Here is a 15596-nt window from a genome sequence, read left to right as displayed (position 1 = left end):
ATCGGTAAACAGCGTAGCGGCAACAAATTTCCAAACGTTAAAATTATGTTTTTTGGTCGCCACAAATTTTGCGCAAAATGCAATAACAGGCAATCAAAACGTAGCATCTGTTAAAAAATGGTACGGTTAAAAACATCAGCTCAAGACGCAATAAAAATAAGACATAACTGAGCCATAGATTCCGAAAAATGAGAATGCTACGGGTCATGGAAAATGGCGCAAAACGTGTGCCACTTATTCGGACATACTTCTGTTTTTTTCATCCCTTTAGATAAAAGTAAACCAATTCATGTTTGGTGTCTACGAACTTGCACCGACCTCAGGCATCACAATGACACATCAGTTTTACCATATAGTGAACACTGTGAATAAAATCTCAAAAACAATAGTGCAATTGCACTTTTTGTTTCAATTTTTCCCGCATTTGGAATTTTTTTTGCTGTTTTCCTGTACACTATAAGGTAAAACTCATTATTTCATTTAAAAGTACAGCTCGTTCTGCAAAAAACGAGCCCTCACATGACCATACTGACTAAAAAATAAAAAAGTTATGTCTCTCGGAAGAAGAATAGCGAAAAAAAAACGGAAAGCACAAAATCTGCCAGTCGTGAATGGGTTAAACTAAAGACTTTATCACCTAGTGATTATCATTGCTGGACTACGAAATCATGAGCATGGCAGTCTGACAAACCACTAAGTGATACATTTTTGGAGTCAATGTCTTTTTACCTACAATGTGTTCTCAGATGAGATAGAGAAAAACCTACTGACAGAACCCTTTAATTGTGTTTTTTTTTCTATTACAAACCCACTTTTTTTCAATGACCCTTAAGGTACCGTCACACTAAGCGACGCTCCAGCGATCCCACCAGCGACCTGAACTGGCAGGGATCGCTGGAGCGTCGCTACATGGTCGCTGGTAAGCTGTCAAACAGGCAGATCTCACCAGCGACCAGTGACCAACCCCCAGCCAGCAGCGACGCGTGGAAGCGATGCTGTGCTTTGTAACTAAGGTAAATATCGGGTAACCAAGGAAAGCCTTCGCTAGTTACCCGATATTTACCCTGGTTACCAGCACACACTGCTTAGCGCTGGCTCCCTGCACTCCTAGCCAGAGTATACATCGGGTTAATAAGCCAACCGCTGTGCTTATTTACACAATGTGTAGTCTGGCTACTCCTGCAGGGAACAGGGAGCCGGCATTGGCAGTGTGAGAGCGGCGGATGCTAGTAACTAAGGTAAATATCGGGTAACCAGCGAAGCCGATGTTTACCGTGGTTACCAGCGTCCGCAGAAGCCGGCTCCCTGCACATTCAGTTGTAGCTCTCTCGCTGTCACACACAGCGATCTGTGCTTCACAGCGGGAGAGCAACAACTAAAAAATGGTCCAGGACATTCAGAAACAACCAGCGACCTCACAGCAGGGGCCAGGTTGTTGCTGGATGTCACACACAGCGACATCACTAGCAACATCGCTGCTACGTCAGAAAAGTCGTGCCTCAGCAGCGATGTTGCTAGCGATAAGCTTAGTGAGACGTGGTCTTTAGTAACAGATTTGGCCTACCCTTTCCCTCTCTTTTATTTGAGCCATATTTTTTTCTGTATTACCATTCTTCTTGTAATTTTCAGTAATACAGTATTATTGCATTTCCTTTGTCTTCATGTGTGAACTTGTCACATTAGGGACAGTGAACCATTGTAAGACCTCTTATTGACCTGTTCGTGTGTGCACATTCATATCTGCTTTTTAATTGATCTTATATTGTTAGTCCATATTTGGCTCTGAGTCAACAGAGATTTGAAAGTTTTTGACCCATGTAAGTGTGCCCATCCTTGTTTCATGTTATCTGTGTGTATTGTTTTTCAATGTATGTGATGCAGCTCCTTTACTTGTAGGGGTTACACAAGGTTCTCTGCTGTGAGTTGGGTATTAAAGCCCCCCCTTACATATTATGGTACGTATAAACTGAAAAATAAGGAGCGCTGATAGTGTAATACCAACAGATCAGTGAGGTAGATCAGGAAAAATACACTCACCTGAAAAGGTTGTGAGATAGTCACAACCACTGATAGAGCATAGGATGAAGGCGTCTGCTGCAGCCCCACAAGGATGTGCATACAAATCAGAGTGAAGAGGGGGTTAATGCCGCGCATCAGCCAAAATGAAGATGTAGCACGTTGATGTTATAAACGTATTCTTTTATTCCATCGGTCTACGCGTTTCGAGGATACACCTCTTCTTCAGGACCAGTGCATCAACATAGTAACCTATTACTATGTTGATGCACTGGTCCTGAAGAAGAGGTGTATCCTCGAAACGCGTAGACCGATGGAATAAAAGAATACGTTTATAACATCAACGTGCTACATCTTCATTTTGGCTGATGCGCGGCATTAACCCCCTCTTCACTCTGATTTGTATGCATATTATGGTACTTAAAGGCCTCATACAGCCCTAATACATAAAGTTAAAGGGGTTGTCCGACATTAGCTTAACAAAAATGTTTGAGTTTATCTGTGCTGTATTGTCATATAAATCACACCTACATTGTTATTTTTTGTTTTCTAACTTTTGTTCCTCTTGAATTATACCTTTATTCTCTGCAGCTTCTTGTTTACATTCAGCTCTAGCAAACTGACCACTTCCTGTGCAAAACCTCCCAGTCACAGCTGTCACCGCCCAGCCTCAGTGTCCAGCCCCACCCCAGTGTCCAGCCGCACCCTCTGCCCGCCCCCTGCACACATTCCCTGTCAGTATATTCTTCCCCAGCACCTGACCTGGTATCACTACAGCATTGCAAATAACAGCCCCACATCGGACTCTGCACCGTACACGCACACACATGGCTCTGCACCGTACACGCACACACATGGCTCTGCACCGTACACGCACACACATGGCTCTGCACCGTACACGCACACACATGGCTCTGCACCGTACACGCACACACATGGCTCTGCACCGTAAACGCACACACATGGCTCTGCACCGTACACGCACACACATGGCTCTGCACCGTACACGCACACACATGGCTCTGCACACGCACACATATGGCTCTGTACCTCACACGCACACATATGGCTCTGCACCGTACACGCACACACATGGCTCTGCACCGTACACGCACACACATGGCTCTGCACCGTAAACGCACACACATGGCTCTGCACCGTACACGCACACACATGGCTCTGCACCGTACACGCACACACATGGCTCTGCACACGCACACATATGGCTCTGTACCTCACACGCACACATATGGCTCTGCACCGTACACGCACACACATGGCTCTGCACCGTAAACGCACACACATGGCTCTGCACCGTACACGCACACACATGGCTCTGCACACGCACACATATGGCTCTGTACCTCACACGCACACATATGGCTCTGCACCGTACACGCACACACATGGCTCTGCACCGTACACGCACACACATGGCTCTGCACCGTAAACGCACACACATGGCTCTGCACTGTACACGCACACACATGGCTCTGCACCGTACACATATGGCTCTGTACCTCACACGCACACACATGGCTCTGCACCGTACACGCACACACATGGCTCTTCACCGTACACGCACACACATGGCTCTGCACACGCACACATATGGCTCTGTACCTCACACGCACACATATGGCTCTGCACCGTACACGCACACACATGGCTCTGCACCGTACACGCACACACATGGCTCTGCACCGTACACGCACACACATGGCTCTGCACCGTAAACGCACACATATGGCTCTGCACCGTACACGCACACACATGGCTCTGCACCGTAAACGCACACACATGGCTCTGCACCGTACACGCACACACATGGCTCTGCACCGTACACGCACACACATGGCTCTGCACACGCACACATATGGCTCTGTACCTCACATGCACACATATGGCTCTGCACCGTACACGCACACACATGGCTCTGCACCGTACACGCACACACATGGCTCTGCACCGTACACGCACACACATGGCTCTGCACACGCACACATATGGCTCTGCCAGCCCCCCCATCCCCATCCCCATAGGGAACACATGTGGAGTACATACTCACCGGTCCTCGGTCCCCGCCGCTCCTGCACATTCGTGCGCTGTCTGTACTCTGTTCAGCACAGTAGTGACGTCACCGCTGTGCTGCAGATTGCACAGACAGCCGGAGGGACAGTGATGAGAAGCAGCGCTGCGCTGCTTCTCATCAGCACTTTCAAATGTACCGGCATCGGTGATCTGTGATGCCGGTACATTTGAATGTGCGATCCTGGGCAGGGGGCCCGGTGCTGGAGCTGACACCACGGCAGCTGCCGCCAGGCCCCGCCCCCAGGTCACGGACCCCCACAGCAGTGCAGGGGGAGGTTACTGGAGGTGCGGGGGAATGTGTGGGAAGGTGCAGGGAAGGGGGCGGTGACTCCTCGCACTGTAGACACCCAGCAGGGAGGTGACATGCTGCTCCACATTTGCATGTCAACATGGCCCTGCCCATGTAGATGTGCAAAGACCGGAAGCAGCAAAATCGCGGCAGGAGCGGTCACATGACCGCTCTGAGCCGGGGGAGAGGGGCTGACAGCGGGGCAGGTAAGTGGTCTCTATCTACTTACCTGCCCCAATGTAGCCCAAAAGGGAGATAAAAAAAAAAAGTCAAAGAAGCCGGATAACCCCTTTAAGATAAAAACCTATAAAAGAAGGAAATCCCAAACTTGGAGACAAAATATCTAATGGCCCCTGAACACCAAAAAAATATATAATCTCCAAAAAATATATATTCAATCAGAGGCAAAAAAAGTACAAGTCACATAAAATTTATTGATTGAGAGTTAACCAAGACATCAATAAAAAAAAAACAAAAAAGAAAAGACATGGACAAGATTTAAGCATGAAAAAAAAATCTAAAAAAAAAGACAAGCGCAGTGGAAATTATGACATTAAATATGCAAATGCCGACACAATATGTAATAAAAGATGATTTTATACACTTTTAACCATATAGTATATTTGCCAATATAAAGAAAAAGTATACTAGAATTAATGCAATAAAAGTCTAGTGACCACAACGCTCCCCGCAGCCATGTTAAAAACGTAAGGACAATGAAGGGATAGTGCTAACAAATACAGGTTGCCTGACTATAATAGTGGCACATGATAGGGGTTCATTAAAGCACATGGACCAGTGTATAAGGTGAGGTGCATGAATTATAAGCTCAGGTTACAAGGGGCTATAATAGCGTCACAAAATAGGATTTAAATAAAGCACAAGAGTGAAAAAGATAAGTGCAAAATGACAAGTCACAGTAGCGGCAAATAAACATTAACTACAAAGGTGTATAATCTAATTTTTTGGAGATTATACCCATACACAAAGTTGGCTGAAGCCGCCTATTATCAATGGATTTGACTAGAAGTCTAATGTGGGGCCAATTAGGATCCTCATGTCTGACTTGGGACTGTTGATCCTTATACTCTATAAGATAAAAACAGAAATGTTTGGCAGAACTGCTCAGCAAAGCAAGTGCTCCTGGTATGGGAGAGTCAAGCGTCATAGCTGCCAGCCAAAGGATCGGATTAAACATTATTTGTCCAACTGCTTTATAAACTGTATTTGCAGCTTTAGTTACAGTTTTATAGCATGTGCTTCTGTGGCGCCCTGGACAAGCCAGGGGCCACAGGTAACAACACACACACACCCCCACCCCCAGCAGTTCACAGCAGACATCCCCAGTGAGACCTGATTCCTTTCCTTGGATTCAGACAGACACACTAGGTGGGCGGAGTCAAGCAGATAGGCACGCCCACCAAAGAGTCTAGCTGGCCTGAGGCAGGAAGCAGGTCCAGACAAGTCCAGGAGAGGAAGAGAGAGGAGGTCTGCAGAGAGGCAGACGCAGACTGGGGCCTAGGTTGGAGCCTAGGGCCCTCGTGCAGAGAGTGAGGCAGACGGTAGTGGCCGTCTGCAGGGAGCCGGGGAGACAGTTGGTGGAACCGTAGGTAGCCGGGTCTGGGCGGTGGCCCACCGGTACCGAACCGGGGAGCCAACTGAAAACCGGAGCGCAGAAGGAGCGTACAGAAGGTGCAGGAAAGGACTTACATTACCAACCTGGGGTCAGGGGAAAAACACCGCAGCCATCGGTGGGACCCGTCCATCCAGCCGTTTGTTTCATCAGAGACTCCGTGTGTGTTACGGGCTGAGTGAGTACCACCGTGCCGTGCGGCACAGCGCTGCCCCCGCGACCCTGCACCTCACCAGGCCCTGTAACCCGCCTGTCATCCATCCCTACCCCCATCACCGGGCCCCGGGACAACCAACCCCCTACCCATGGAGGGGAGAACTAACAACAAGGCTGCTCCCTGTCACCGCTCCCGGGATCCCCGTCTAGAGCAGCGGTGGTGTCACCAATATCACCACAACCGTGGGTGGCGTCACGGACAATAATCAAATCCCCACAATCAAAATCCTCTTTTCACTCACGGGCGAGGAACGCCGCTCGAGTCCCCAGGATCCGGCCTACCGCTCGAGCCACCACCGAGTAGCAGCCGCAGCAGCAGCGGCCGGACCCGAGCAGTGGGAGAGCGCAGCGTCCCCTCCTCTGCCCGCGACACTTCTGTGCCGCCCCGTGCTCGGCAGCAGCCGGGCCACTCGGATCCGGACCTTCAGTGGGTGGCTCGAGGGTCTCCGGACTCGGGGGTCCTGCGGTCACGTCGATCAAAAGGGGTTTGGTGGTTTGGGAACGTAGGTGTACGGCCAGAGCCGTGTTTGAGTTTGTGACGCCACCAACGGGATGTGGTGAAGATGGACACCACCACTGCAGTTATGGGGCACCCGGGGGAGATGTTATGCAGCAAGTTGTTAACCCCTCCGTGGGCAGGGATGGTGGCCCCGGGACCCGCTGGGGGTGGTTGGCGGTGCAGGGAGATGGGCGGCCAGAGGGCACTGATGTACTCACTATTAGTAAACACACGAGTCTTTGGTAAACCAAGGTGATGGTGGTCGGTGCCCACAGCCGGCTGCAGTCTGGTCACCCACCCGGTTGGTGGTCCCTGCCTTTCTCCTGCACCTGTTTGTGATAGTGGACTACCTGCGCTTGCAACATCAGGAGTCTGCTCCCCGGCTTGTGGTTGCCTGAGGAGCCCTTTGCCCGCAAACGCTGGCCCATGGGATCTCTCTGCCGTGGCGGTGGCTTTCTATCCCCCTCGTTGGGCTGTTGCCTTCAGTCGGGACTTTGGGTGGGACAGGACCTATAGTCCTGGCCGCAATCAGTTAATTAGCTAGCCCCCAGTAGCTTCTGGACCTAGCTTCAGGGTCTGAGTACCCCCCTTTGTGCTCCGGTTTCCGAGTTGGTTCCCCGGGTCGGTACCGGTGGGCCACTACCCTGTCCCGGTCCACCTCGGTTCCACCGAGCCGTCTTCCCGGCTCCTGCAGACAGAGGCCTCCATCTGCCTCCTAGCCAGCAGTACCAGGGCTCCTACCCTGGCACTGGTTCAGTTTACTTCAGGCCTGTCACACACAGGCCTGACCTCCACTTCTGCTCAACACTCAAACTGATCTGAACTTTTCCGTCCCAGGCTGTCTGAGACTCCTCGGTGGGCGTCTTCCAACCACCTGGTTCTGCCCCCTGGTGTGTCCATCAAGCACTGAGGGGGGGTGACTAGGGTTTTAATGTTTGGCTGCTGTCCTCTTGTGAGGGGACTGGTGTAGTACGGGGCCCTATCTGTGACTACCTGGCCTGGCCAGGGTGTCACACTTCTACAGTACCAAAGTAGGCGTATTGTGTATCAGAGCCCATAACTGTTAAAGGGACTCTGTCAACAGGTTTTTGCTATGCAATCTGACGACCGCATGCTGTAAGGCTAGGGACTCACTTTGCGTTTTTACCTGCGTTTCAGGTGCTTTTTAGGTCCGTTTTGGGAAGCACCTTTTTCATGCCAAAAGGCATGCGTTTTGATTTACCAGCAAAGTCTATGGTAAAAGTGGATTTTCTAACCCCACTTTGCGTTTCTAAATGCTGCGTTTAATTTGCATATATTGTGACAAAAAACATGCGTTCAAAGAAGCAGCATGTCAGTTGTTTTTGCCATTTTCATTGCGTTTTGCTAACATTGAAGTCAATGAGACGTGGCAAAAGCCAAGATTCCTTAAAATGTCTGCGTTTTACCTGCTTTTTCAGTGCAGAAAACATGCGTTTTGGACTTCCAAAACGCATGTTTTTTGAACATCAAAATAATGAATTCATATGTCCCTTTACACACACACATAGTCCGACAATTTAAATTAAGGAAAGTAATACTTTTTTGCTATTTTTACATAAAATATCATATTACCGCAATAATTTAATGAATACAATTTAATTTAATGATTTATTCTATGAATATAGATTTGATTCTTTTCTTCCCATTTTTTCAAAAAATTTGACTATCTAAACTTTATTAAGCAGTGTCTTGATGTTCAAAACGCAACTATCAGAACGTAGGTGAAAACGCATCAAATACGCGACAAATACACATGCGTTTTCAGCGCTAAATTTCTGAAAAAGGCAACTTTGGTCAAATCAATTAAGTCCAAAACGAGCGTTCTAAACTGCAAGTAGGTGAACGCAAAGTGGGTCCCTAGCCTAAGAGCTAATACACAGAATTCAGCGATGCCTTTCTTGTCAAGGTCTGTGGTGTTGCTTATTTGCAATGTTAGTTATAGCAGCAGGACTTTATCATTGCTTTGACTTGTTGGCTTGTGCCAGGTTGTCTGACGTGCCACATCCTCTGATCGGCACTGCACTGTCAATGTACAATGTTTATAGAGAGACAGGTGTGGGCGGGGACAGCTTTTTCCGCTCTGCTACATTGTAAATCTAAAAACTCTGTGTTAGACTGGCAGCGCCCCGTAAGTGATACATTGTTGGATTCAGGGTCTCTTTGCCTACACCATTGTGCCCTCAGGTGAGGTAGCAAAATCCTGCAGATGAATCTCTTTAACCTATTTAAAAGAAATATAGCATATGTAGTGAAGGTAAATGTTAACAATTTTTCAATAAGTTGACTTTTAGACCTCATTCAGATGACTGTAATTTTCCATGTATTCAAAATCCGGTCCGAGTTTCAGTGATTTTTCACTTGTGAAAAAAATATATATAGTTAAAATTACAAAGATTCTCCTATACATTACAATGTTAATCATGAAATGCACACAATTAACATTTTTATTTGTGATCTTACTGGACCCATAGGTTTGTATAGAGGATTTTCATCTAACATGTCAATAATAAAAACTGTCTTCATGTTTGCTTTACGTACAAACACTTCACAAAAAGGCATGGGCATGACTATAGTGGTATCTGTTCTATACCATGAAAACCTCAGAGAGCACGTGCATAAAACACGGACATCTGAATAAAGCCTTATCCTGTGTCTAAGTGTTTCCCAATAGGACCTTAAAAATGCATAGTATATAATGTACCTTACAATAAAAGTTAAAGTAATGGCATTTTGGCTTTGCATTGCAGGCACCGTGTTATAGAGCAAGAGGAGTAGAGTACACTGATATATAGATTTGTTACATAAACGTCAGTACAACCTGTGTTAATTACTGAATCTGCTGCTCCTTCTGTGATTTTTTTTGGCCCAGTGGGCAGTCGTAACAGCGATTGACAGCTTTTGTTTAAGCAAAGATTTAAAATTAGCTGTCAATCATTGATAGAACCACTCACTGGACCAAAAATCCCACAAAGAACAATTAAATGATGAAAACCTGAGTTATATAAGTTTTGAAAAAAGATTATTGTATATCACACTGCTCAGTGCTTCCTGCTCTATTACATTATTCCTGGAAATCAGACTCCATTCTCATGGTGACAGGTTCCTTTTAAGATGTTTGATATAATCTTACCGTATATATTTTAAAAACAGTCAATTAGAGCATAAAGGCCGCTTTACGCGCAACGACATCGCTGACACGATGTCGTTGCGGTCACGGAATTTGTGACGCACATCCGGCCTTGTTAGCGACGTCGTTGCGTGTGAAACATACGAGCGACTGCTAACGAGCAAAAATACTCACCTTATCGTTGATCGTTGACACGCTCCTCCATTCCCAAATATCGTTGCTGCTGCAAACGTCCTCCAAAGTGGTGAAAATCGTTCTCCATGGAGAGGTCGTCCTAAAACCAAAAATTGTTAATGGTTGTTTATAGATGTTGTTCCTCGTTCCTGCGGCAGCACACATCACTATGTGTGACACCGCAGGCACGAGGAACCTTACCTTACCTGCGGCCGCCCGCAATGAGGAAGGAAGAATGTGGGCGAGATGTTTGTCCCGCTCATCTCCGCCCCTCCGCTTCGATTGGACGCCCGCTTAGTGAAATCGCTGTGACGCCGAATGAACCGCCACCTTAGAAAGGAGGCGGTTCGCCGGTCACAGCGCCGCCGCCAGGCAGGTAAATAGTGTGTCGGGTCCGAGTGATGTTGGGCACCAGGGGCAGCGATTTGCCCGTGACCCACAAACGACGGGGACAGGTACGCACGCTAGCGATCTCGCTAGCGAGATCGCAGCGTGTAAAGCAGCCTTAAGTCATAAATGGGCGAGCTTCAGAAGCAAACAGTTTTTGGGGGACAAAAAGTCTTTAAAAATGTTATTATCTAAAAGGAAGCAATATATCTTATTAACTCCAGTCATCCATTCCCTAGCTCTGGTGAAGAGTAGACTCAGTGAAAACGTCTGCCGCTGTGTATGGCCTTTATCATATGCCACAGTTCTTGTGCTAGTGTTTTTACCCTGTTATTATATTAGATCTTGCTTATTCTATATGAAAAAATTGTTTAAAAGAACTATTAGTTATAAACTTTTAGTTCTTTTAAACAATTTTTTTTTATCTCTACTGGCTAACACGGTACAAAGATATATTTTACTTATTCTGTATGGGCATTTGTATCTCCATCACAGGGTAATTTGGCTGAGATGTTCGGGGTGAAGCATTACATGGATGTTATGATGCTTCTAACTTATGCTGAACACACAGAGCCCACATCTGATGACCACGTTACTGTGACTGACACATTGTTCAGTGATGTTCCAGTTCGATTGTATATACCTAAAGGAAAATCAAATGCATTGAAAAGAGCAATTATCTACATCCATGGTGGGGGATGGTGCGTTGGAAGTGCAGGTAAGCAACAATATTTAGAAAGATACTGTAGAAAATGTTGTATCCGTGTATCTTTTTCTCAGGAAAAAAAGGAAACTCTTAAAACCACTTTAGTACATACTAAATCAGAGCAATTGCTGAATATTGCTTGATAGTTTGAGGTATGCGTGTGTGTGTGTGTGTGTGTGTGTGTGTGTGTGTGTACAGTGTGTCCACCCATATCCTGTCCACCACCATTAACTTGAGAATGGCGGCAGCTATAGGCATAGAAGTGGTGTCTAGGTATAGTAAAGTAGCCATGCGCTACGTAATGAAATCACCTATAGCGCCACCTGGTGGAAAACAACGAAGTTAGCATTTTTATCTCGAAAACGTAACGAGATAGAGAAAAAAGTGACCCTCCCCCCCAAAACATTGAATGCTGGTCACGCATATGGCGCTCATATCACTTTGATGCTCAAAGTGGCCACCGTCAGCTGCAATGCACATCTGGACTCTGGACAGCATACTGTATCTTGCTGCACGTTGTGCAATATGGTAGGTGACACGTTTGCACAAGCATCTGCGATATGTCGTCGTAGGTCCTGCAATGTTGGTGGAGGGGTCGCATACACCTGCTGTTTGTTGTGACCTCACAGAAAGAAGTCCAATGGGGTCAGCTCAGGTGAGCGTGGAGGCCACTCCACGCAGCCACCGTACCTAATGACTTGTAGGAAGGTCACCATGAGGTATCGCTTCACGTCCGCAGCCTTGTGAGTTTTACATATTCTAATCATAGCATTTCTGTATGCAAGGTGCCGATTCGTATTGAATTGATGATGCCCTACAACTTTGTAATTCACTTTTTTCTCTATCTTGTTCCATTTTCGAGATAAAAATGCTAACGCCGTTGTTTTCCAACAGATGGCGCTATAGGTGGTTTCATTGCGTAGTGCATGGCTACTTTACTATACCTAGACACCACTTCTATGCCTATAGCTGCCGCCATTCTCAAGTTAATGGCGGTGGACAGGATATGGGTGGACACACTGTATACAATATCTATATATATAATTGCCTTATTCTGTCTGTCTGTCTGTCTGTCATGCTCCAAAATTGTGTCACCGTGACAGTGTCACCGTGACATGTCCTTACGGTGACACAAAGCTGATTGGCCGCTGGGCTCGCCATGGCCCCGCCCCCCCACACCGATTGGCCGCTCGCCCAGGCTGCGCCCCCACACGGATTGGCCAGCCGCTCGCCCAGGCTCCGCCCCCCCCACAGATTGGCCTCTCGCCCCGACACCCTGCAGGCATTGGCAATTCCGCCACGCCCCGCCCCCGTCACGCAATGCACGTTAGCTCTGGCCCCACCCCCTCCCTCCTCCCGCGCATTTCTCGAACTGACACCGCTGTCACGGAGGTGAGTACGGTACTCCCTGCCCACCCCCCCCCCCCCCCCCCGCCCCCGCTCGCACAGGACTGGTGTGGATACGTTGCTAACCATGCTCGCATGGTTACAAGCGCTGTCACGGAGGTGAGTACTGTACTCCCTCCCCCCCCCCCCCCCCCCGGCCCCCGCTCGCACGGCAGTGGTGGGAGTGGTGTGGATACGTTCGTATCAAGCCCATCAAGGTCCTGCTGCGCCAGAAGATCCACACACAAACATACACACACATCAGATCACACTCACACTCACTCTTACACACACCTCACACATACCTCACACACACCTCACATCGCATCCACATACTCACAACATCCTGGGATATCGCTTGCTTCTCGGCGGCGAAAATGTGCTGTTGTGATCTTCCAGGACCTGACGGAGGATCACATGGCCAGAAGCATGTGATATCCCCGGATGTTGTGAGTATGAGCGCGTAAGTGCGATATCGTCAGTGTCTGTGTGTGTGAGTGGATGCGATCGGGTGTGTGTGAGTGGATGCGATCGGGTGTGTGTGTGAGTGGATGCGATCGGGTGTGTGTGTGAGTGGATGCGATCGGGTGTGTGTGTGAGTGGATGCGATCGGGTGTGTGTGTGAGTGGATGCGATCGGGTGTGTGTGTGAGTGGATGCCATCGGGTGTGTGTGTGAGTGGATGCGATCGGGTGTGTGAGTGTCGGCAGAGGACCAGGCCGTGCTGGAGGAGGCTGGGAACAGAGAGGCTGATCATGGGGAAGAGGGGAATGCTGATGCTGAAGGAGGCTGGGATAGGAAGGCTGGGAGGAAGGAGGCTGGGACGAGAGAGGCTGATCCTGAGGAAGGCTGGGGACCGGAGGCTGATGCTGAGGGAGGCTGGAAAGACAGACGCTGAGCAAACGTGGTCCATCCGCCATACTGCGCACTCCCAAACGTGGTCCATCCGCCATGCTGCGCACTCCCAAACGTGCTCCATCCGCCATGCTGCGCACTCCCAAACGTGCTCCATCCGCCATACTGCGCACTCCCCATCGTGCACCATCCGGCATGCTGCGCACTCCCAAGCGGATGGAGCATGATGGGGGGTGCGCAGCATGGCGGATGGAGCACGTTTCGGAGTGCGCAGCATGGCGGATGGAGCACGTTTGGGAGTGCGCAGCATGACGGATGGAGCACGTTTGGGAGTGCGCAGCATGACGGATGGAGCACGTTTGGGAGTGCGCAGCATGCCGGATGGTGCACGATGGGGAGTGCGCAGTATGGCGGATGGAGCACGTTTAGGAGTGCGCAGTATGGCGGATGGAGCACGTTTGGGAGTGCGCAGCATGGCGGATGGAGCACGTTTGGCAGTGCGCAGCATGGCGGATGGAGCACGTTTAGGAGTGCGCAGCATGGCGGATGGAGCACGTTTGAGAGTACGCAGCATGGCGGATGGAGCACGTTTGGGACTGCGCAGCATGGCGGATGGAGCACGTTTCGGAGTGCGCAGCATGGCGGATGGAGCACGTTTCGGAGTGCGCAGCATGCCGGATGGTGCACGATGGGGAGTGCGCAGCATGGCGGATGGAGCACGTTTGGGAGTGCGCAGCATGGCGGATGGAGCACGTTTGGGAGTGCGCAGCATGGCGGATGGACCACGTTTGAGAGTGCGCAGCATGGCGGATGGAGCACGTTTGAGAGTGCGCAGCATAGCGGATGGAGCACGTTTGGGAGTGCGCAGCATAGCGGGTGGAGCACGATAGGACGTGCACACCTCCCCCCAACACACACACACACGCGCACTGCACAACACACACACACTAGGAATCACAAACAACGCCCTACACAGACACCCACACACACAGACAACGCTGCACACACAAATATACGCACATACTGCACAACACACACATTGCTCAAAACATACCTCCCCCCAAAACACACCACACCCACACAAACCGCACAACACACACACACACACAACGCTACAGACACACAGCGCTCCACAAACAACGCAACACACGCAACACACATACAACACCGCTCTCACCCCCCGCGACACTCAGAACATGTACAGCGCCCTACACAAACACTTGGTAACTACACACAACAACATCTATATATATATATAACAAAAATCATACATTAACTACACAATACGTAAATTCTAGAATACCCGATGCGTAGAATCGGGCCACCTTCTAGTATATATATATATATATATATATACACACACACACACACACACACTGAGTTTCAACAAATTTAATGGGAAGATCAGTCAATAATTCCCAACTGTATATATACTGTATGTGTGTAAGCTTCTGAAACCATCTAGTTCAGAGGAACCTAGGTTACATATTTTATTAGATTTGATTGAAATAAATTGTGTAAAGACTCGGTAGACTGCCATGTAAAGGGTTAGCTGCTGTTAGCGTTTGTCACATGCCGATCATTTTTGTAATGATCCTGTTATAATAAATAACAGTAGATGCTTATTGGAAAATATAAAGAAGTGAAAAGAATGATCAATTTTAAATATTTAATATCATACAAACTATCTAGCATTCAAATAGAAATCTCTGCATTCAATGTTTTAATGATACTAGAATATGCATTAGCAGCATTATATACTAAACACAAGGGGATAACTCCAGGTAACATTTTAAATCACATGATGCCAATTTCTAATTTTGGGAAGCCCTGTGGGCAGGGGTGCCCAGTGGGACCAATTAGCAATTTGTAAAGCACTTTCCTTATCTCCAATAAGTTAAATTCTCAGCAGATTTGTTTACTTTCATTCTATGTTTTTTCTGGTAAGTTGTTATATATATCTGTAGCATATCTGCCAGTAAATGTTTAATCTCCTCGTAGCACTAAATGCTATGTCAACATTGAAAATGAGGCCAAAATGCTATTTCAGTATGTTCTATTTTTAATAAAGAGTAATAGTGTATTAAAGGGGTTGTCCATAACTTGGACAACCCCTTCTCAATCCCCACTTTGCCAAGATAAAATAAAAAAGCTTATACTCCCCTGCCATGCTGGCGTCATTCCAGCAGTGCCAGAA

At 48.1% G+C, this 15596-nt stretch overlaps 1 protein-coding gene across 1 annotated transcript in view; it reads left to right on the top strand.

The window, feature by feature from the left end:
* The window catches only part of LOC142295484 (arylacetamide deacetylase-like), an 89320-nt gene that overhangs the window by 23984 nt on the left and 49740 nt on the right, over nucleotides 1-15596 (top strand). The window contains exon 2 of the mRNA XM_075338589.1: nucleotides 10949-11171. Coding sequence (XP_075194704.1) covers nucleotides 10949-11171 — 223 coding nt within the window. The remainder of the gene's footprint in view (nucleotides 1-10948; nucleotides 11172-15596) is intronic.

This window comes from Anomaloglossus baeobatrachus, chromosome 3, assembly GCF_048569485.1.
Source record: "Anomaloglossus baeobatrachus isolate aAnoBae1 chromosome 3, aAnoBae1.hap1, whole genome shotgun sequence".
Lineage (NCBI taxonomy): Eukaryota > Metazoa > Chordata > Amphibia > Anura > Aromobatidae > Anomaloglossus > Anomaloglossus baeobatrachus.
Note: the sequence above shows the minus strand (reverse complement) of the source record. Positions and strands in the feature narration are given on the sequence as shown.